The 24,108-nt window shown below is 44.4% G+C and overlaps 1 protein-coding gene across 1 annotated transcript in view; it reads left to right on the forward strand.

Annotated features, from left to right (window-relative positions):
* mertka (c-mer proto-oncogene tyrosine kinase a) overlaps positions 1-24,108 on the forward strand; it is a 144,055-nt gene that overhangs the window by 96,421 nt on the left and 23,526 nt on the right. The window contains exons 10-14 of the mRNA XM_041187248.1: positions 974-1,139; positions 13,513-13,601; positions 18,203-18,298; positions 21,180-21,260; positions 23,581-23,673. Of these exons, the coding sequence (XP_041043182.1) occupies positions 974-1,139; positions 13,513-13,601; positions 18,203-18,298; positions 21,180-21,260; positions 23,581-23,673 (525 nt within the window). The remainder of the gene's footprint in view (positions 1-973; positions 1,140-13,512; positions 13,602-18,202; positions 18,299-21,179; positions 21,261-23,580; positions 23,674-24,108) is intronic.

A 24,108-nucleotide genomic window follows, 5' to 3' on the forward strand; every position in this document is an offset into this window, starting at 1 on the left:
GAGAGATGCTGGAGAGTTCATGGAGAACAAACAATCTTGTTCACGCCTTTGGCTGCCCAAAGATATGAACCTCACCAATAAAACAAGAGATGCTGATCCACTTGTTGTAAGATTGTTTGGTGTCCCACCAAGAGGTCAGGAGGCTTTGTGTGGTTGAACATCAACTGTTTATTAGAAATAGACAACTATATACATATCTCCAAGGTATAGCCTGACTAGATACTATCTCCATGCTGACTTCTATCAGATTCTCTCTATTCACAGTAGAGTGTTCTAGTCATATTGTAGTGGGGAGGACAACATGAATGGATTCAGAAGTTCCAGAGGATGGTTCTGTTGGAAAGACTGGGTTAAATTCAGATTTATTTTTTGCATACTTAAAATCTGTAGAGTGGTCCCAAATCAAGATCATTCACAATTCCACCAAGTGAATCTTGAACTGAAGTCCAGGAGGACTGCAGTCTTGCCAATCCATTAAATACTGCTGAGAAAATGAGCTGAACTCGAGATCTTCTCAGTATTGAGATTTGCCCTCTCTCTGATACCCACTCATGTCTAAACTTGAGTGTCATCCTGTTTGGACCTGGTTTTGAATATTATTCCTCTCTACTATAAAAGCAATATCTCTGTCATTTCTTTGGAAAGTGTATATTGTGCTTAATACCTTCCAAAAAGCCTCTTCAAGACTTGTCTCTTCAACCATTCTGTTGATTCACCCTGTCTTAGCTTTCCTGTTATCTGCGCCTATGTGTCATTACCCGCTTGTCAAGTACTGAGAAGATGTTGTTTTGCATCATGGGTGATAGAAAAATGCAAGCTTTTGTCACATTGCAGCCTTCCAGAAGTTAGTAAGAAGCAAAACATAGCCCTTTTTAAAACTGCACTTGTGTGTAATTCTAAGTAAACAATTTGTATTAATTTATTAGTTATGTGAATCCAAATCTAATTTTCCCATGTACTTGTTTCCTTGCAGGTGCAGTAGTACTTTCACCGTTCTCAACTACTGCAGCTGCTGATGACAGTAATGCTGAACGTTCCTTAATGGCACTAATTGGAATAGTTTGTGTCAGCGGCATAATTATTTTAGCAGCATTCATCTATACAGCTATGAAAAGGCGGATGATGGAGACCAAGTTTGGGTCAGTATTGTTGGCTTCAACCATTCAAACCTTGTCCACATTTCTAAAAATTCCTTGTGAAAGGAAGAGAAATGATAACTATTGCACAGATGTCCAGTATCGATAAGGATGGAACTGGTGTCTGATGATTCGCCAGACCAGGTTTCAGTGTTGGTAGCTTCTTAGCTACTCCTCAGAAAAAAATCTCCATTGGTCTGGGATACAAGTGAAGAGTTAAACAAATGCCTGGTTATATTGAGATGGTCATTTATTTTTTCAATGAATGAATGAGAATCTGTACCTTATGGGGAAAATGGCGGTATTTTAAGCGTGAGACACAGTGAGAAAACATGGCTAAAAGGTATCTTTAGGAGAAAATGATACCAGTTTATTATATGCACTAGAGCTTGAACTTGCCTCAAACCTCATAATTGTTAACACTATTTAAGACTTGGCAATCAGTAAAATTAGATAAATGCTTGATTTGGAAGAAGATTATGGGAAAAGCATGGCAGAGCAGGATTAGTTTTGGATGCGTCAACTGCCAGCCAACATGTTGGACCAAATGCCTTACTCCTGAGCTGTAAAGCTGTATGGTTCTTAACTGTACTGAACAAATGCCCTGAAGTGTTTCCTCAGAGTTCCTGTAATTGGACTTCTCTCCTTTCTTGTATGTCCCAAAAGAGAAATTAACAGTGTATTACTTAGACCAGTTATTTCTTTGAACAAAACAATATGTTTTTGATATAATAGAAATGATGAAAGCTATTGCAAAATTGGGACAATGAAACTAGAACCAAAGGACAAAACTTAAAAAAATGAGCAAGGGCAGAGTTCGGAAAAATCATTTTTCCCCACAGGATAATGGATATGTAGAAGAGATCCATAGAAAGCGAAGTCTCATCATGATAAGTTTAAGTACCCTTGTAACACTGCGCTGGTTGATAATTACTGCCAATCAACCCCTTTGGCGCCAAATGCAGAGTTTCATTCCGTCAGGTGTTGAATTTTTTGAGAGGTTTTAGAAATATCCATCTTTTTAAGTTAATTTTTTTTCTTACCTTTTTTTCATTCTTTGATATTGAGTTCATCCTCTTTAATTCATTTTAATTCTTGGTCCTTCCTGTGTTTATATACTTAACCTTAAATTTGATTGGCTAAGGACTGCTGACTCAGATATTCAATACTCTCTTCCCTTGCAGCATCAGCACTTGCAACAACTTTGCGGGCAAAACTTTTTGGAGCTGAAGCATTTAGGGGCAAATCTAGCTCACAGCCGATGACTTAGATATGCTACGCTACAGCAAAATCTGATCCCTTGTTTACATGTGCTTTCAGCAGAATGGCATGTCCAGGATTTCCTTTTATTTTGTCATTCTGTTACGCCTTTTAATTCGTCCACTGCCAAGAATTTTTGGAATTTCTACTGAATAGGCCAGGCAAATTTGGCTTCTGTTTCAAAGGAACAGATTAACTCTTGGGCTGCCAACAACTCTCGGGGAATATCCTGCCTGTCTGACGATCACATAGTGAGATGTTAAAAATAGACATTACAGCCACAAGTTTACAATCCACTACTTTAATGTTAACTGCAAGCTGCCAAAATAAACACTGGAACATAAAGGTAGGAATCAGCTATTCACTCCGTTGAGTCTGTTCCATGATTCATGGCTGATATGTATCTCGACTTCACCTATGCACCTTGGTTTTGTAACCCCTGATTACCATTGAGTAACAAAACACTCTATTCTCGAAACATCAACTTTGCTCTTCTCCGCCGATGCTGCCAGACCTGCTGAGTTTTTCCAGGTAATTCTGTTTTTGTTTTGGATTTCCACGATCCACAGTTTTTTGTTTTAACTTTTTTAACTCTATTCATCTCTGCTTCGAAATTGTTAATTGACTGCTGCCCCAGCCTCCACAGATTTTTGGGGGAGAGAGATCAAGATTTTCACTGCCCTGACATGAAGACATCAAGTCGACCTGAACAGCCTACCTCTGAGCTCCAATTTTAAGATTATGCCCCCTCGTTCTGGAATCCTCCCTGTTGCACACCACCAAAGAAAATAGTTTCTCTCTCTGTAAGGCGTTGGGGCTGCTCCATTGTTGATTGTATTCAAGGCTGAGACAGACAGATTTTTTTTATTTTTCAGTGAATCTTGGGATATGAGGAGTGGGCAGGAAATTGGAGTTGAAACAGGAGATTGGCTATAATGGAATCGCAGAGCAATCTCAAGGCATATGGTATACACCTATTCCTATTTCTTATGTTCTTAACTACCCTCAAAAATCATTTTTATGTAAAAATGAAACCTAATCATGGAGGTAGGCAGTGGCATAGTGGTATTGTCACTGGACTAGTAATCCTGAGACCCAGGGTAATGCTTTGGGGACCCGGGTTCGAATCAAGTGTGCTGAAATTTGAATTCAATAAGAATCCGAAATTAAAAGTCTAATGACCATGAAACCATTGTTGATTGTCGTAAAAACCCATCTGATTCACTGATGTCCTATAGGGAATTAAATCTCCTGTCTTTACCTGATCTGGCCTACATGTGGCTCCAGACCTGCAGCAATGTAGTTGACTCTTAAATGCCCTCTGAATTGGCCTAGCAAGCCCCTCACTTGTATCAAACCTCTAAAAAAGTCTAAAAGGAGTGAAACCGTATAGACCAACCGGCATCAGAATCGACAACAGAAAACCCAACCCTGCAAAGTCCTACTTGGGCTCTATGGGGCGCTAAACCCCATGAAGTCTCATGGGCAAGGAAACTTCCTGCTGATTATCACGTTCGGCCTCCCTCAGCTGATGAATCAGTGCTCCTCCATGTTAAATAGCACTTGGAGAAAGCACTGAGGGTGTCAAGGGTGCAGAATGTACTGTGGGTGTAGGACTTCAATGTCCATCACCAAGTACCATTACTGATTGATCTGGCTGAGTCCAAAAGGACATAGCTGCCAGACTTGGTCTGTGGCAGGTGGTGAGAGAACCAACAAGAGGGAAAAACATACTTAACCTTATCCTCACAAACCTGCCTGTTGCAGATGCATCTGTCCATGACCGTATTAATAGGAGTGACCACCACACAGTCCTTTTGGAGATGAAGTCCCGCCTTAACATTGAAGATATCCTCCATCGTGTTGTGTGGCACTACTGCCATGCTAAGTGCGATAGATTTTGAACAGATCTAGCAACTCAAGACTGGGCATCCATGAGGCGCTGTAGGCCATCAGCAACAGCAGAATTGTATTCAACTACAATCTGTAACCTCATGGCCTAGCATATCCCCCACTCTGCCATTACCATCAAGCCAAGGGATCAACCTTGGTTCAATGAAGAATGCAGGAGGGCATGCCAGGAGCAGCATCAGACATACCTAAAAATGAGTTGTCAACCTGGTGAAGCTACAACACAGGACTACTTGCGTGCCAAATGGAATAAGTAGCAAGCGATAGACAGGGTTAAGCAATTCCACAACCAACGAATCAGATCTAAGCTCTGCAGCCCCTGTCACATCCAGCCATGAATGCTAGTAGATGATTAATCAGCTCACTGGAGGAGGAGGCTCCACAAATATCCCCATCCTCAATGATGGGGGAGCCCAGCACATCCGTGCAAAAGATAAAGCTAAACATTATAACAATCTTCATCCAGAAGTGCCGAGTGGATGATCCATCTTGGCCTCTTCCGGAGGTTCCCAGCATCACAGATGTCAGTCTTCAGCCAATTCGATTTACTCCACATGATATCAAGAAATGACTGAAAACACTGGAATTTGCAAAGACTATGGGCCCAGACAATATTCCAGCAATAGTACCGAAGACTTGTGCTCTAGAACTTGTTGCGCCCCTAGCAAAGCTGTTCCAGTACAGCTACAACACTGGTATCTATCTGGCTATGTGGAAAATTGCCCTGTACACAAAAAGCAGGATAAATCCAAACTGCCCCATCAGTCTATTCTCGATCATCAGTAAAGTAATGGAAGGGGTCATCAACAGTGTTATCAAGCTTAGTGCTTAGCAATAACCTGCTCACTGATGCCCAGTTGGGTTCCGCAAGGGCCACTCGGCTCCTGACCCCGTTACGTTCAAATATGGACGAAAGAGCTGAACTCCTGAGGTAAGGTGAAAATGACATCAAGGCAGCATTTGATCAAGTGTGGCATCGAGGAGCCCTAATTGGAGTCAACGGGAATCAGGGGGAAAACACTCTGCTGGTTGGAGTCATACCTAGCACAAGGGAAGATGGTTGTGGTTGTTGGAGGTCAAACATCTCGCTACTCCTATTATCAATCATGGATTAGGCCATCTCTGATCATTTCCTAATATTGTTCTCCACCCACATGCCACCTTCCCCCTCCCAACTCTACATTCTTTTATGTCCACCCATGGAAAATGCTGTCTTATTCACTTACAACTGCGTTTTCAAAATCCCAACTGTCTAGCATTTGGCCCTCCATTCAACATGACTTTTCTGCAGCTACAGTTCTTCTCGATTGTACCCTTAGCTCCAACTTTGAAGCACTAATGTCAACAAAACCGTTTCTCATGCTCGCTCGCTCTTTCTCTCTCACGCTTATTCTCTCTCTCTCACGCTTGCTCCCTCTCTCACGCTCATTTTCTCTCTCTCTCTCGCTCATTCTCCCTCTCGTGTCGCTCTTTCTCGCCCTCGACCTCTCTCTCTCTGGTGTTCGCCCTCTCTCTCTCTCGCGCCCTCGCCCTCTCTCTCTCTGACGTTCGCCCTCTCTCTCTGACGTTCGCCCTCTCTCTCTCGCTCGCCCTCTCTCTCTCACTTGCTCTCTCTCTCTCGCCCTCCCTCTCTCTCTCTGGCACTCGCCCTCTCTCTCTCTCTCTGGCGCTCGCCCTCTCTCTCTGGCGCTTGCCCTCTCTGGCGCTCGCCCTCTCTCTCTCTGGCGCTCGCCCTCTCTCTCTCTCTGGCGCTCGCCCTCTCTCTCTCTCTCTCTGGCGCTTGCCCTCTCTCTCTGGCGCTCGCCCTCTCTCTCTCTGGCGCTCGCCCTCTCTCTCTCTGGCGCTCGCCCTCTCTCTCTCTCTGGCGCTCGCCCTCTCTCTCTCTGGCGCTCGCCCTCTCTCTCTCTGGCGCTCACCCTCTCTCTCTCTGGCGCTCGCCCTCTCTCTCTGGCGCTCGCCCTCTCTCTCTGGCGCTCGCCCTCTCTCTCTCTGGCGCTCGCCCTCTCTCTCTCTGGCGCTCGCCCTCTCTCTCTCTGGCGCTCGCCCTCTCTCTCTCTGGCGCTCGCCCTCTCTGGCGCTCGCCCTCTCTGGCGCTCGCCCTCTCTGGCGCTCGCCCTCTCTGGCGCTCGCCCTCTCTGGCGCTCGCCCTCTCTGGCGCTCGCCCTCTCTGGCGCTCGCCCTCTCTCGCCCCCTCTCTCTCTCGCTCGCCCCTTCTCTCGCTCGCCCCTTCTCTCTCTCGCTCGCCCATTCTCTCTCTCGCTCGCCCCTTCTCTCTCTCGCTCGCCCTCTCTTTCTTGCGCTCGCCCTCTCTTTCTTGCGCTCGCCCTCTCTTTCTCGCGCTCGCCCTCTCTTTCTCGCGCTCGCCCTCTCTTTCTCGCGCTCGCCCTCTCTTTCTCGCGCTCGCCCTCTCTTTCTCGCGCTCGCCCTCTCTTTCTCGCGCTCGCCCTCTCTTTCTCGCGCTCGCCCTCTCTCTCTCGTGCTCGCCCTCTCTCTCGCGCTCGCCCCCTCTCTCTCGCGCTCGCCCCCTCTCTCTCGCGCTCGCCCCCTCTCTCTCGCGCTCGCCCCCTCTCTCGCTGCTCGCCCCTCTCTCGCGCTCGCCCCCTCTCTCTCGCGCTCGCCCCCTCTCTCTCGCGCTCGCCCCCTCTCTCTCGCGCTCGCCCCCTCTCTCTCGCGCTCGCCCCCTCTCTCTCGCGCTCGCCCCCTCTCTCTCGCGCTCGCCCCCTCTCGCGCTCGCCCCCTCTCTCTCGCGCTCGCCCCCTCTCTCTCGCGCTCGCCCCCTCTCTCTCGCGCTCGCCCCCTCTCTCTCGCGCTCGCCCCCTCTCTCTCGCGCTCGCCCTCTCTCTCTCTCGCCCTCGCCCTCTCTCTCTCTCGCCTTCGCCCTCTCTCTCGCCTTCGCCCTCTCTCTCTCTCGCCTTCGCCCTCTCTCTCTCTCGCCTTCGCCCTCTCTCTCTCTCTCGCCTTCACCCTCTCTCTCGCGCGCGCTCGCCCTCTCTCTTGCTCACGCTCCCCCTCGCTCGTCCTTCCCCCCATGTCTGGCTCTCTCTCTCTGGCGCTGACTCTGGCTGCCCCCATCTCTGTGTGACCTCTTCTCTGCATGTCCCCTGTCTCTCTCTCTCAGGCTGGCCGTTCCCATTGGTACTCCTTCAGCATCTCTTGAACCTGACTTGAATGGATATTACAATATTGGTTTCCGTCGCTCATTGCCAGATCTGGTTGGACCACATAAAGCACAATAAGATGATGCTTTCGTTGACCAAAGCTGCTCATCCTGAACTGCCAAGATAAACCTCAGCTTTTTTTTTCTGCAGTAAACCATAACCTTAAACCCTTCTCCTCTGCATTCTCCACCCTCGCTTCCAACAAGAGGTTTGAAGTTTGAAGCCACCTGAGGTTGAGACTATCCAATCAGCTGCTTCTCTTTTCTAGCCCACCAGGCCAAACTACTCCGAGAGCTCCCCCTGCCCTAGGCCCTGCCCTCTCACATTCCTGTACTTTCTCTCCTATCTCCCCTCAAGCTCTCTCCAAGTTTGTCTTGTATGTGAGATCCACCTCCGGCTCCTTCGATTCCATTTCCAATAAACCGCTAACCACCGAGCATCCCTTCCTGTCGTCCATGTTAGTTGGTATTGTTAATGGTTCTCTGTTCTCAGGTACTGTCCCTGTCTCCTTCAAATCTGCTGTCAACGTGCCTCTCCTCAAAAAGTTAACCCTTGTCCCCTGCCCCAATTTTGAAAGCTACCTCCCTATTTCCAAAAATCTTGAATGAGCTATCACCTCCCAAATCTATGCCCCATCTTTCCTGGAACTCCATATCTGAAGCATGAAATAACATGCCAGTGCTGAAACAGCTCTTAACAGGGTCACAAATTACGTCCCATGACAAAGGTGAACTATCTCTCTTTGTCATTCCCAAGCTGTCTACAGCCTTTGAGACAGTTGACCACACCATTCTCTATTGCGTCCAGCATTATCCAGCTGGTTGGAACTGCACTTGCTTGGTTCTCTGCTTACCTATCCAGAGAATCACCTGGAATGGTTTCCCTTCCTATTTCTACTCCCTAAGGATCTAACCTTGGCCCCCTCCTATTTCTCATCAGCTCTCTGCCCCTCACAACAACATCCAGGAACACAGTAGTATTTTCCACGTGTGCGTTGACAAAGTACAGCTCCACCTCACCACCACCTTTTTCGATCCCTCCAGCGTATCTAAATTCTCAGATTGTTTGCCTGACATCCAGTATTGGATGAGTAGCAATTTCCTTCAACAAAGTATTAGGGACAACAAAGCCATTGTTTTCTGTCCCTGCCATGAACTCCATTCGCTAGCCACAAACTCTATCTCTCTCCCTCCATCTTCTAAGGCTGAACCAGATTGTTCACAAACCTGGTGGCACATTTGATTGTGAGATGAGCTTCCAAGCACATATTTGTGCCGGCACTAAGATAGCCTTCTTGCACCTCCAGAAAATCACCCAACTCCACCCCTCCTCAGCTCATTTGCTGCTAAAACCCTTATCCATGCCTTTATTACCTCTCGACTTGATTATTCCAATGCACTTCTGGATGACCCCCCTCATTGTAGCCTCTATAAATTTGAAGTTGTCCTAGTTCCCGCCAATTCTCATTCACCCATCACTTGTGTGCTTACTGATCTGTATTCGCTTCAGTTAAGCAATGCCTTAATTTTTAAATTCCCAGCATGGATGGCTTGGTTATTAATGGTAGAAGGTTGTCTGATTAGGAAGAAGATGTGAGATATTCACACCTCTAAACAATGACCAGAGTAGCTGTGCTGACCAGAGTAGCTGTGCTGGCAATGGATAGACTGGAAGTCCCCAGGGCTCACAGGAAGGTGTTAGGAATGTCAAGTTTTGTAAAAGGTTATACTTTAAATTGTCTATTTAATTTCAAGTTGGAATCGATTTGAGGGTCTAGAGGTTAACTAATTAGCATTTTTATCTGGGTAGAAGGCCCAGGTGATTCATGTTGCCATGGAAATATGTTTTGAGAGGAGAAGAGTCCATAGTGAGCCATTGTAGTATTAGCTTACAGGTTTGTTAAGATACCTCTGAACCTGTCAGACAGGTCAGTCTACAAGAATCTGCGAGAGAGTGCAGAAAGATAAAGGCAGACAATCTCTTGTTCAGCAGGCAGAATGAGGGTGGGAGCTCACATTCAAATTGAAGACACCAGGTTTGTGAGGATTTAAACTAAGTTGGAAGACTCACCTAGCTTTGGATGGAGGGAGGAATCTCCATCCAGGATAACCCTCACTGTGAAAGTCAGTTCAGGGATTAGAAGTCATTTGGCTGGAAAAGGGACCAAACCATTGAGAGCTGAGAATAGCTTTGGACTGGTTGCTGGACATTGTAAAGTATAACTTTGGAAAGGGATTTTGGGTTGTTTTTAAAGTTAAATAGGGAAAAAATTTTCTGTAGTTTAGAGTACAAGTTGCTTAGTGAAATATTGTTTAGTCAGTGTTGTTTTTAGTTTATTTGTCATGATACAAGTCTTAAAACTTGAAATCTTGTCATGTGATCCTTCCAGTCACTCTCAGAAATTTAGGCATCGTTTTGAAAGTTGTCAGTCTCTATGGGGATCATAATGCTATCCATAATTTCCTCTAGCTCCACAACCTTCTGAGGTATCTGCAGATCTCTAATTCTGGCCTCTTGAACATCCCCAGTGTTAATTGCTTCTCCGCTGGTTAGCATGCCTTCAGCGGCCGAGGTCCTAAGCTTCAAAATTCCTACATTAAACCTCTCTGCCCTTCTATCTCTCTTTCCTCCTTCAGATAGCTTCTTAAATCCCCAAATATGTCATATTTCTTAATTTTAATTCTGAATTTATTATCCAATCCAATATAATCAACATTTTCTAACTTTTATTGTTATAAAAAAAAATCAAATTTTAAACATTTTACTTAATTTTCTTATTTCCAGCTGGCCTGGATTCCATGTTTGGGAGGCGTGGATAAGTTTTTAAATCGGGGCTTCTTAATTTGATTTTTCAGCTAACTGAAAGCCCAGGATCGTTTCAAGCCACATGTCAATCAAAACTGCTGATCCTAAAAACCAAGTCAAACTGGAAGAGCAAAAAATCTGGTTCAGTGTCAGCTCAAGGTTCTTTCCAATGTTTCCACACCGTCATTGGAACAAATGTGACTGAAGCCAAACTTCAGCTCAGCTAAAAATCAGGAAAGCCTCAATTCTGAGAAACTAGATTTAGAAAGTTGTCATTTGGCAGCTTTTTAAACCACAGAACACAGATGGGTTAGTGTATTTGTCAGTGGCCTGAACAATTTGTTGTTGCTCAACATTGCTAAGAAACGAGGACTTGCATTGACTTGAGGATTTGTTAAGCAAAATTACAGCAGCTGGGCTGCAAATTGCCTCTTTTTAAAGTGTAAACATTAATGAAATGTTGCCCCCTCCCCCGCACCAGGGTGGTATGCCCTGCCGATCATACAATTGAGGAGCTTCAGCAGTGGCAACAGGTGTTGAGTGAGTCTGGTGCTCTTTGCCCAGCCCACCCTGCTCAATTCGGGGCCAATTTTGAGCTTGGCTGAGGTTTGTTTGAGTTGTGTCATTTTTGTTCCAGTTAAGGTGTGGCGACCTTGGAAAGAAGCTTAAGCTGAAACGGCTTTTTGCACTTTTTCTCCCCCTAATTTGACCAGATAGGATTTTGGGTCAGCAGCTTTGATTGATTAGCAGCTCAAAACAAGTGGAATTTCCGTTCTGTTCATTACTGATAACATTAATTTCCAGGGTGTGTTCCATTATGTCTTGTCATATTTCCTATGGTTCTTCACTGTTGAAGAAGCCACAGACATGTTGATTTGACAAATGCGGCAGGGGAAAGAAAATCTCAGGGTAGATTTTTCAGACAAGTACTTCTTCTGCCTAGCCTGTGTCATGGCTCTGTTAATTTTCCATCCAGTAAAGCCATGAAATAGGCTATTGTCTACACCTAAAACACATAACTTTTAATAGCTAATTTGTTTAATCTATTCAATATTTTTTTTTCCCTAAAAAGTGTGTTCTGAGTGGACTGAAGTACCTTTGTTTCTGCAAAGGAGATATCTAGATTTATATTTTGAGCACTACTTGATGTAAACCATAAGGGTTGGACAAGGGGGCAAGATGGTGAGACGCAAGGTTAGGACCGATTTTAGGAAGCTCTCCTTTTAAATTGACCAACACTTGCCATGGAATTCAGTATTGCACTGGGAGTAAAATGTCTAATTATTCAAGAGAAAGATGTAGGCATGATGAAGGTGGAGCAGTGGTTCTGGGCTGCAGAGAATTGACGGATTTACTAGATTGATGGGGTAAGTTGGGTCAAACGGCCTTCCGCTTTTTTTTCCAGGTAATGCTGCCAGACCTGCTGAGTTTTTCCAGGTAATTCTGTTTTTGTTCCGCTTCTCTGTCCATCTTCTGATTTTAGAAAGAGTTAATTACTTGTGTTGACAATCTTTTTGGAGGTTCTTTCAATCAGTTGCTGTAACTTTGGCAAAAGGTCAATGGAAATTCTTGTGCATCTATTTGTGGTTTCTGTAAATTAGGATAATTCTCTCAAAGAATTTTCTAGCTATTTTAGTTGACATGCTACCTGATACTTTTGATAAGTTTAAGAATTACTCATGCAGAGTTTTCTGATAGGATGGAGTTCCAAATAATAAATGTTTCCAATTGTGTGAAATGCAATAAGTGGCTTTAGGAAACCAGTCACAAGGGCCAGTTTACTTTGGCATTGGGCTGTGCTTTCCTGCTCACTTATAGTCAATGGATGGAAGATCTTGATATCACTGGTCAACTTTCAGAATGGGGCTTGAAAGCAACACTTCCTTTTGGAAATCAATTGTTTCACTTATCTTTTGAAATAATGAAGTGTAGCTGAGGACATCTGGGAATAATTATTTGGTTCAAGTTCATTTGAACAAATGTCTTAATGGTGGATGGATTCTTAGAATTTCTGGCTATTATTTTGAGTACCAGGCAACCATAAACAGTTAGTGGTACATGTTGGTCTTTTATCGGATTTTGAATAGCCTTCATCACTGGTTCGGTAGTTTTGGTCTCCTTAATTGAACAAGGATATAGTTGCATTAGAAACAGTGTAGAGAAGGTTCACATGATTCATTCCTGGGATGAAGGAATTATTCTATGAAGAAAGGTTGAACAGGTTGGGCTGATATCTATTGGAATCTAGAAGAATGAAACATAGAAGACACTGAGGGGACTTGACAGGGTAGATACTGGGAGGATGTTTCCACTCATGGGGGAGACTAGGACTAGGAGTCACAGTTTAAGAATAAAAGGTCTCCCTTTTAAGACTGAGGTGAGGAGAGTTGTTAGTATGTGGAATTTTCTTCCCCAAAGAGCAGTGGAGGCTGGATCATTGAATTTACTCAAGGCAGAGTTAGATAAATTTTTGATAGACAAGGGAGATGAGGGTTGTGGGGGGCAGACAGGAAAGTGGAGCTGAGACCATAACCAGATCAGCCATGATCTTATTAAATGGCAGAGCAGACTTGAAGGGCAATATGGCCTGCTTCAGCTCCTATAACATATAAGTGAAGCTGAAATAAAAGAGTTGCAGCTTGGAGAACTTGAGCTGGTCATAGAAGTAAGTAATATTTTTAACAAGTGTTTTTGTATGCTTTCTCTATTCATTGTCAAAGAAAATAAAATTCAGATGTAAAATGGGCTGCTGACTAACTTGCTGACACTGAACTTACGTCATTGCACCTATTCAAGATGTACCTTATTGTCTTGGAACAGCAACAGATAAAACAACAATGGATTGTACTATGGAATAATAGAGCATGAGCTTATACTCTCAGTTCCTTGAACATCACTTGAATTTCCAGTGTCATTCATGTCCTTGAGTTTGAACACTGTATGCAGCTCAAGCCTTCCCCACTTGAGAAGCACTGGAAATTATGTATCCTCTCATGGCTGTTTGAGGCCTGGAGCAGTTCCCTCACCAGTCAATTGTAGATAACTTTGCGAAACTTGCAAAATGGATGAAAATAGCTCACTTTCTTTGAAGAAAGATTTTGGATTTGGCACTTTTTTTAAAAATAGGAAGTTTCAAGTAGCTTTAGTGTGTCAAGAGTAGAGCTGTATTACCCGAATATATGTTATGTTAATGTGTTATTTTTGCACATTATCTATATTGCTTTATTTTTTGTTGAACACAGGAATGCATTCGCTGATGTAGGGGTCTCTGAACCAACTGTCCAGTACAGAGTGAAGAAAACCTACTTACGTAGAGCAGTTGAGGTTACACGTAAGCTATACTATCCATTGGTTCTCTAAATTAAAAAGGGTATAATGGTAGAACTTAAGATTTTTGAAGGTCAAACACACTCAATCTATATTCTTCTGGTCACAATCTTTATGTAGGAATTAACACATTCAGAGTAAGTAGGTTAAACTCTAACAATAGCACACATGGAAATGTAGCACAAGAATATTAAACATTCATATTTGATCTTGGAGATCAGAATTTCTACCCTGAAATGCAAAAATCCTTTAACAGTCACGCATTATTGAAAGAAACAACAGTATTGGCAGAAAGCAGGCTGCAGTTAACCGTATGAAAATGCCTGTAAGGGATGGTTGAATCATTTGTTTGCATAGCGCTGCTGACTGTGGATGTGTTTTCTTAACAACAAAGGGCTCATTTTGTCCTGACTCACCCAGCAGCAAACTAATAGGATCAGATTGACCACTTAGATAATCGCAAAATACTGTGGATGCTGGAAATCTGAAACAAAAACAAAAATACCGGAAAAACTCAGCAGCTCTGACAGCATCTGCGGAGAGGAACACAGTTGACATTTCAAGTCCGTATGACCCTTCATCAGAACTAAGGAAACAGAGAAATTAGGTGAAATATAAGCTGGTAGAGGGGGGTGGGACAGGTAGAGCTAGGATAGGGGGCAGTGATAGGTGGAGTTAAAGAAGAGATTGCCAAAGATGTCATAGACAACATGGACAAAGGGGTTTAATTGACTGCCACTGCTCTTCAAGAAATTCCTACCTCCTTGAAGAAGTTCTGTTCGTCTCTGCGACAAGATTTCCGTATCTCTTTTGCCTTGTTCACCTTCATTGCTTTCCATTTTTCTCCTGGTGCTTGACAAGGTGTTTACTAAAACCCGCTTTCACAGCCATATCTCCTTTCTCAGTGACTGTCTCCATCTCCGAATTACCCCACGTGGATTTCAACTGAAATTCCACCCCTCATGTTTCGAACCCACCCAGGATTACAGGTATTTCCGTGACATAAAACGTTTCTCGGACTGCTGGTCCCGTCGCATCCTGAGATCCACACTCAGTGCCATGCGCCGCCATATGAACACACTCGACCTCTCCCTCCAGCAGCACCGCCGTACCCTTTTTCAAAGCTGCGCGTGCCCCCAGTTTCATTTTATCCTTCGTCTCATCCGACGCCTCAACAAGAAACTTTTTCTCTTTCTCTCAAGTGCTAAGGAACGCAAGCTCCAACAACTCATCGACACCAACACCCATCTAGGACCCTCCACCCCTGCCTATCCCTCCGTCCCCACCCCATCTTCCAATTCCAGCCCCAGCTGTGTATTCACTATACCCCCTGACCTTCCCCTCTCCAATGCTGAACGTTCAGTGCTCAGCAAAGGACTTAGTTTCATACCCCTACGCCCTCACCTTAATGAATTTCAGGCTCGGCACGATGCTGAACTCTTCTTCCGCCGTCTTCGTCTCCGGGCTCACTTCTTTGGGCAGGAGTCCTCTCCCCGTTAAACGGATCCTTTCACCCACCTCCAATATTCTCCCTCCACCTGGACCCCTCCCTCTGGATTCTTACCTTCTCTTGATCTTTTCATTAAGAACTGTCAGCGCGACATTAGTCATCTCAATTTCTCTACTCCTCTCACCCATTCTAATCTCTCTCTCGCTGAACTTACTGCACTCCATTCTCTCAGGTCCAACCCTGACATCGTCATCAAACCCGCTGACAAGGGTGGTGCTGTTGTTGTCTGGCGCACTGACCTCTACCTCATGGAGGCTGAACGTCAACTCACAGACACTTCCTCCTACCTCTCCCAGGACCATGACCCCCCCACTGAACATCAAGCCATCGTTTCCAGGACAGTCACTGACCTCATCTCCTCTGGGGACCTTCTTCCCACAGCTTCCAACCTGATAGTCGCCCAACCTCGGACGGCCCGCTTCTACCTCCTACCCAAAATCCACAAACAGAACTGTCCCGGTAGACCGATCGTGTCAGCTTGCTCCTGCCCCACAGAACTCATTTCTCGTTATCTTGACTCCCTTCTCTCTCCCCTTGTCCAGTCCCTTCCCACCTACATCCATGATTTCTCTGACACCTTATGTCACATTGACAATTTCCAGTTCCCTGGCCCCAACCGCTTCCTCTTCACCATGGACGTCCAATCCCTCTACACCTCCATCCCCCACCAGGATGGTCTGAGGGCCCTTAGCTTCTTCCTCGAACAGAGGCCCGAACAATCCCCATCCACCACTACTCTCCGTCTGGCTGAACTTGTTCTCACACTGAACAATTTCTCCTTCAACTCCTCTCACTTCCTCCAAATAAAAGGTATGGCTATGGGTACCCGCATGGGCCCCAGCTATGCCTGTCTCTTTATGGGGTATGTGGAACATTCCTTGTTCCAGTCCTACTTCGGCCCCCTTCCACAACTCTTTCTGCGGTACATCGATGATTACTTTGGTGCTGCTTCGTGCTCTTGTCGGGACTTGGAAAAATTTATTAATTTTGCTTCCAATCTCCACCCCTCCATCATTTTCACATGGTCCATCTCTGACACTTCCCTTCCCTTCCTTGACCTCTCTGTCTCAATCTCTGGTGATAGACTGTCCACCAATATCCATTACAAACCCACCAACTCCCACAGCTATCTCGACTACAGCTCCTCACACCCCGCTTCCTGTAAGGACTCCATCCCATTCTCTCAGTTCCTTCGCCTCCGTCGCATCTGTTCCGATGATGCTACCTTCAAAAACAGTTCCTCTGGCATGTCCTCCTTCTTCCTTAACCGAGGTTTTCCACCCACGGTCGTTGACAGGGCCCTCAACCGTGTCCGGCCCATCTCCCACGCATCCGCCCTCACGCCTTCTCCTCCCTCCCAGAAACATGATAAGGTCCCCCTTGTCCTCACTTATCACCCCACCAGCCTCTGCATTCAAAGGATCATCCTCTGCCATTTCTGCCAACTCCAGCATGATTCCACTACCAAACACATCTTCCCTTCACTCCCACTGTCGGCATTCCGTAGGAATCTTTCCCTCCGGGACACCCTGGTCCACTCCTCCATCACCCCCTACTCCTCAACCCCCCACCTATGGCACCACCCCATGCCCACTCAAAAGATGCAACACCTGCCCCCTGACTTCCTCTCTCCTCACCGTCCAAGGGCCCAAACATTCCTTTCAAGTGAAGCAACATTTCACTTGCATTTCCCCCAACTTAGTCTACTGCATTCGTTGCTCCCAATGCGGTCTCCTCTACATTGGAGAGACCAAACGTAAACTGGGCTACCGCTTTGCAGAACACCTGCGGTCTGTCTGCAAGAATGACCCAAACCTCCCTGTCGCTTGCCATTTCAACACTCCACCCTGCTCTTTTGCCCACATGTCTGTCCTTGGCTTGCTGCATTGTTCCAGTGAAGCCCAACGCAAACTGGAGGAACAACACCTCATCTTCTGACTAGGCACTTTACAGCCTTCCGGACTGAGTATCGAATTCAACAACTTTAGGTCTTGACCTCCCTCCTCCATCCCCACCCCCTTTCTGTTTCTTCCCCCTTCCTTTTGTTTTTTTCCAATAAATTATATAGATTTTTCTTTTCCCACCTATTTCCATTATTTTTAAATATTTTTAAATCTTTTATGCTCCCCCCATCCCCACTAGAGCTATACCTTGAGTGTCCTACCATCCATTCTTAATTAGCACATTCGTTTAGATAATATCACCAACTTCGACACCTCTGTGTTCTTTTGTTCTTTTGTCTGTGACATCTTTTGATGATCTGCTTCTATCACTGCTTGTTTGTCCCTACAACCACACCACCCCCCCCTCCACTTCTCTTCCCCCCCCCCCCAACCTACCTTAAACCAGCTTATATTTCACCCCTTCCTTGGATTCACCTAGTTCTGTCGAAGAGTCATGAGGACTCGAAACGTCAATTCTTTTCTTCTTCGCCGATGCTGCCAGACCTGTTGAGTTTTTCCAGCTAATTCTGTTTTTGTTTTGGATTTCCAGCATCCGCAGTTTTTTGTTTTTATGGACAAAGGGGTGTTGACCCGCCCTCTCCTGATGCTATGGCAGCAGCACTCTGGTATCTAGGCTAAGTGGCAGCATTTCAACAGTGAGCGCCTTCGCAGTGTCTGTGTGTTTGGGGTTCCAGCTATTGCTGTTAGCTTCTTGCATAAAATCACATGGATGTTCTAACTCTTCCTGATAGTTTTTTCGCCCCACCCCCCACCTTCTCTCATCATATAGCCAAGACCTAATTAGATGTTCCTCTCTTCATGTCTGTTGGAGGTGAACTAACTAACTAACTAGACACTGAAGCAGGAGATTTCCCCAGAGGCTCTGAATTTACCATTGCATCAACAGGGTAGTGCAGTAATTTACTTGGAACATTTCATTTTTAAATCAGAAAGCAGAGCAGAATAGTATAGAAACAACACTGTCAGAATTTCGAAAAGGAATGTTGATGTGTGAATTATTAAAGGGAGCAGGAGAGTGAAGTTAGAATAAGTGACTCACATGGAAAACCACCAGCACAGACTTGTTTCAATACTGTGAAATGGTGTGATTTCATGAATTGATTTTTAATTCTTCACTTTTTCTTCTCACAGTAGATAATTTAGGAATCAGTGAGGAGCTGAAAGAGAAGCTGCAGGATGTAATGACTGACAGGAATCTATTGACACTGGGTAAAGTTTTGGGAGAAGGTAAGGACATGAACTGAAGTTTGCAAATGCCAGCCTCCGATAAATGGTATGTGAACATGAGAGCAGGATGTGAGTCCATTCTAAGATGTGGGCTCTTTCCCTCCCCTCCAGAGTTTTAGACATTACCTTGTGCATTTAACTCCTGTTGTCTTATTGCCATTCTTCTGTTTTGTGGCAGTAGTTAGCTATGTTGTCAGCTTTGCAACACATACGCCTATATTAACCCGCTTTGTGTAACTGTTGCATCAACTACTGTTTGCTATTCTTGTACTCCTGTGCTATTGTTGTCAGATTTTATTCCACAATGCTTCAAATAATTAAACTGACAATACCATACTGGGAGAAATAGGCTTTGAACAACTTGTTAAAAGATAAGCTGAAGTAGAAAAATCAGTATTAGCTTCTATTCCCTTTTGATTAAAATTTATTTTTAAAAAATCTGTAGAAACCCAAACCTGGATATTTTTGATTAGGAAAGTGATGCAAGATTAAGGTTCATTAAAGTGTATCTCATTTCCAAGAATGGGAATGAATTATAGCCATTGTTGGAAATATGGTAATAGGAAGGGCTGGATTAGTTTGATTACTCTGGACATTCGCAGAAATCTCCTAACTTTCAAGTCATATAGGGTAGGCTAAGACAGACACAAACTGTGCCACTTGTGAAGGGTGAGCCTATCAAAAAATAAAACCATGGAACTCTTCTGTAGGAAAGATTAGTGGTATTGTTGGTACTGGGGAAATAAACGTATTGCATTAATTTTATAGTTCAACAAGTTAAACTACTTAATATTACTATAGGTAACACTTGAGAGATGAGCCTTAATAGTTAAACACAATAAAGATGGCAGAGCGGGTGATGGGTTGCACTTGCAGCATGTGGGAGCTGGTGGACACCAGTGTGATCCACGACAAACAAATCTGCGCTAAGTGCCTGCATCTCGAGAATCTTTGGCTCAAGAGTTAATGAGCTGGAGTCTGAGCTTTGAATACTGCGATGAAACGGGGATGGGGAAAGTTGCCTGGATGCTTTGTTCCAAGAGGCAGTCACACTGCTTCGGCTAAGTACTTTTGATTTGGTTTGTGGCCAGGGACAGGAGGGTGTGACTCTGAGTGAGGCAGATGTGAGGATCCAGAAGTTAGCAATGAAGGATCCTCAGCCCTTGCAATTGTCCAGCAGATTTGAGGTTCTTGTAGCTTGTTTGGATGAGAACTGGCAGACTGCAAGTTGGATGAGCTAACTGACCACGGCACTGTGGTACAGGGAGCCATTCAAGTGGGGACAGGAAAAAGGAATGTAGTCGTAGTAAGAGACAGTATAGTTAGTGGGATAGGTACTGTCCTCTATAGCTGAGAGCATGAGCTTCAAAGGCTGTGTATCCTAGCTGGTGCCAGGTTTAAGGTCATCTCCAGGCTGGAGAGGATCTTGGAGTGGGAGGTGCACCGTGAATTAGCTGGACTAAGAAAGACGTTTTGCTGAGGGAGCATGAGCAGCTGTGCACCAAATTGATAAAGCAGAATCACAAAGGTGGTAATTTCTAGATTATTACCTGAGCCACAAGCAAATTCACATAGAGTAATTAAGTTTAGAGAGTTAAATGCAAGGCTCAAAGATTAATATGGGAGAAATGGGTTTCAGTTCATGGGGCATTGGTACCAGTACTGGGGAAACAGAGGGCTGTACTGTTGGGATGGTCTTCATCCGGACTGTGCTTGGACCAATGTCCTGACAAGTCGTATAACTAGGGCTGTGGAGAGACAGAAGGCTTTAAGCTAAATAATAGGGTGATGGGGGAGGGTTTTGATGAGGGGAGATTTGGAAAGTTCAAGAGAAAGGGCAAGGCAATAAAGCAGGGTAGTGGTGAAGGTGATGATAACCAGAGAGTTGTGGATGCACCATCATTGAATATATTTAAGGCTGAGATAGACATAATTTTGATATCTCAGGGAATCGAGGAATGTGAAGAGTAGGCAGGAAAGTGGAGTTGAAGTACAAGATGAACCATAATCATATTGCATGGTGGAGCAAGCTTGACGGGCTGTATGGTCTGCTCCTATTTCTTACGTTGGAGCAGAATCAAAAGAGCTTTGCTGTTCCACAAGGGACACTTGATGATGTAAATAGCTGACAAGTGTTTGTTAAAGTATTGCATTCGCAGAATAGCTCTTGATCAGGGGAGAATTTACCAATAAATTAGTTTGGACAATTAATTAGTTCCCAATAGCACTGTGGGTTACCTACAGCACGTGGACTGCAGTGGTTCAAAAAGATGGCTCTCCACCACCTTCTCAAGGGCATTTAGGGATGGGCAATAAATGCTGGCCCAGCCAGTGATGCCCACATCCTGTGAAAGCATAAAAAAGGGACGGGGTGTGTGGGGGCAAAGTGAGGAAACATATTGCCTAGTATTGCTGCAGCTGTCAGACTGGAAAATGTAATTCCATCAGTCTGGGGTAATTTCAAACCCAGATCACAGAGTTGACAGGGCAGTTTTAACCAATAAGTCCTCACACAGGCCATGTACAAATCAGCCCCTTTTAAGTTGCTGCCCTTACATGGGTGAGCAAAAAAATGTAAATGGGCCGTGCACTAAAATAAGTCACCTGTGTACTCCAAAACAAAGTTAGAGGGAACATTGGTTCTAACTCATGAAACTACCCAGTCACTCAGTCGAAGTTGTACAGATAACACGTGTAAGGACCTGTGACTCACTTTAAGTGGCTGATAATGTAGCTTTATTAACAGGGCCAAAACCCAAACTGTGGGTTATCTCTTACTCTTGATTAGTTTTGCTAACATTAGGAAACAATGTGATTTGTTTTAAATTCTGGATGTAGAAACCCAATAGCTAACTGATCTTTATATTCCATTTTCTTACAGGGGAATTTGGTTCTGTAATGGAGGGACACCTTAAACAGGCTGATGGCACCAGTCAAAAAGTAGCTGTTAAAACCATGAAATGTAAGGATACCACGGATGCAATATATGATAGAAAATAAAGCGAGAACCTATATTTGTATGTAATGCTTGTCTTGCCTCTAACATTGACTGGCAATAAACAATTTATAGAGAGAACATTTAAAAGAAAAATTAATAGACATGAGGTTACTGAGGATTTCAAAGTGATACATTTTTAATTCAATGAATTGGGCCAGGAGCTAGTATGGGTCAGCAACGAAGAGCTTGTTGAGTGAGAGGAGCTTGGTGTGGGACAGGATATTGGCAGCTGAGTTTTGTGAGAGAGGATGAGACCTGCAGGAAGGAAATTGGAGAAATGGACTTTACATGGTTAAGAGTTACAAGCATGGTTAAGAGTTTCGATGTGGTTAAGAGTATGGTAGGGGTGACTACTGTCAATGTTGCAGCCCTGGTAGTAAGCAGCCTTGGTGATGCGTAGGATGTGGGGTTTGAAACATAACTGTGGGTCAAAATTAACACACCAAGGTTTTGCACAGCCTGAAGAAATGGCCAGAGAGGGGTATTGAAACAGTAATAAGAGAATGGAGTTCATGGCTGGGGCCAAAAACAATTACTTTTAATCTCACATTGTTCAGATGAAGGAAGTTTGCACTCATCATAACAGGCAGTCTGACAGCACAGAGGTGGTCCCATAGGTCAACAGAAATGTGTGATGTCAGCACCCATATGAAAGTTGACCCCATGCCTGTACATGATGCTATTAAGCAGCAACATATTGACGAAGCGAACAGTCAAGGATAGATGCTTATGGAACTTTGGAGCTGAGTGCAAGATGGGAAGAAGCCTTTTCTGGCTGTATTGGAATAGGTGGAGTGGAACATGCAAAGGCAGTATGATGGAATTAGACAGCAGATGAGAGGTTGCATTGACCACTGTATTAAATGCTGTGCAGAGGACAAAGAAGGATAACCCACTTACTTGCAATTGGAATATTTCCACGGCAGTCTTGTTGCTCTGAGCAGGGTTGAAAATGGACAGAAGTCAGGCAGATAGGATTTGAATAGGAATTTGAAGAGACATGGGCACAGAGCTGGGAAATGATGAAATGTTCAAGGACTTCAGAAGTGCAGGCAGCTGCATTGTTGATGTCAATTATGAAGCTAATGAAATCTGTGCTTTATCCTGTCTCTCATTGTGCAATAAAGAATTATTAAGTAAATTGAAAAGAAAAGAAATAGGAACAGGAAGACGCTGCATGATCCCTCAAGCCTTTCAATAAAATCATTACTGATTTACCTCACCTATACCTTCCTGCACTATCCCCATTTCTCTTAATTTCATTAGCACCCAAAAATCTGTTGACCTCTGACTTGAATGTAGGCAACGACTAAGCATCCAGAGCTCTCTGGGATGGAGAATACCAAAGGTTCACAACCCTTTGAGTGAAGAAATTTCTCCTTATCCTCCATGTCTGAACCCTTATCACAGAATCACAGAACAGGGCCATCGACCCATCGAGTCTGCACTGACACGTGAGAAACACCTGACCTACCTATCTAATCCCATTTACCAGCACTTGGCCCATAGCTTTGAATGTTATGAAGTGCCAAGTGCTCATCCTGGTACTTTTTAAAAGGATGTGAGGCAACCCGCCTTCACCACCCTCCTAGGCAGTGTATTCCAGACCGTCACCACCCAGTGGCCCCTAGATCGTGATTCCCCAGCCAGGGGAAAAGTCCTCCCAGCATCGGTCCTGTCTATTCCCTGAAGAATTTTATATGTTTCAATGCAATCACCTCTCGTTCTTCTGAACTCGAGAAATCAAGCCTCAGTCTCTTTTCATTGGACAATCCCCTCATTCCAGGAATCAGTCTAGTGAAAGAAGTACAACAAATTATTTTGTAATGTGGTCACTGCTGCTACAGGTCTGACCAGCTATTTTGTGCATAGTGAGGTCATACAAAATACAATGTGAGGATTGACCAGCTTTTACATTTTAATTGAGGTGGGATGTTAGCCCAGACATTGGGAGCACTCCTTACTCTTTAATGCCTGGATAATTTAACAAAGAGAAGAGCTTCAGTTGATGTGTCACTTTAAAAAATGTCTCCTCAGAAATGCAGCATTCCCTCGGTACTGTGCTGAAATATCAGCCCTGATATTATAATCGTGAATGCACAGCCTTGTAACTCAAGTTGATAAAACAATTGACTGAACCCAACTGAATTTTTAGACTTAATTTGTTGTTCTACACATCGAACCCAATCCAAGAATTTTATTGTTTTTACAGTATCATTGTAACTGTTCTGAAAAAGAAATGATAATTGACTTTGGAAATAAAATCATCCTGTTTTTGTTCTAGTGGATAACTTCTCACAAAGGGAGATTGAAGAGTTCCTTAGTGAAGCAGCGTGCATGAAAGATTTTGATCATCCAAATGTCATTAAATTGTTAGGTATAGTACACATCCTTTAATACATATCCATGTTGTGTAATGGTCATATAATGTAAAGATTTTAAATCAGGAGCAAACTTATTGCATTTCATAAGGCAGGTGTTAGTTTGGAATGGAGTACCTCTGTCACTGGCTCCTTGCCCAAGTGAGCATTGGTAGTGATTATGTATAAGCCTTATTGTTCAGCATCAGCAGACTTTTTCGACTGTGGGAGCTTCACAACTGAGTCCAACGCAAGATTTTATCCCTGATGAGGGTGAGAATGGAGGCGGGCAGGCTCATAATTTCACACCCCCAGCCCATGTGCGCTTTGCCAGCACCAACAGCCCCTGAGCCTCTGGGAGATGGGGAGGGGGAGGCGGCGGCAGCAAAAGCAGGGGGATGGCTCTCAGTGGGCCCCCTTCCCAATGCCAGGACTCGATCAAGCATCAAGTA

Source organism: Carcharodon carcharias, chromosome 5 (assembly GCF_017639515.1).
Source record: "Carcharodon carcharias isolate sCarCar2 chromosome 5, sCarCar2.pri, whole genome shotgun sequence".
Lineage (NCBI taxonomy): Eukaryota > Metazoa > Chordata > Chondrichthyes > Lamniformes > Lamnidae > Carcharodon > Carcharodon carcharias.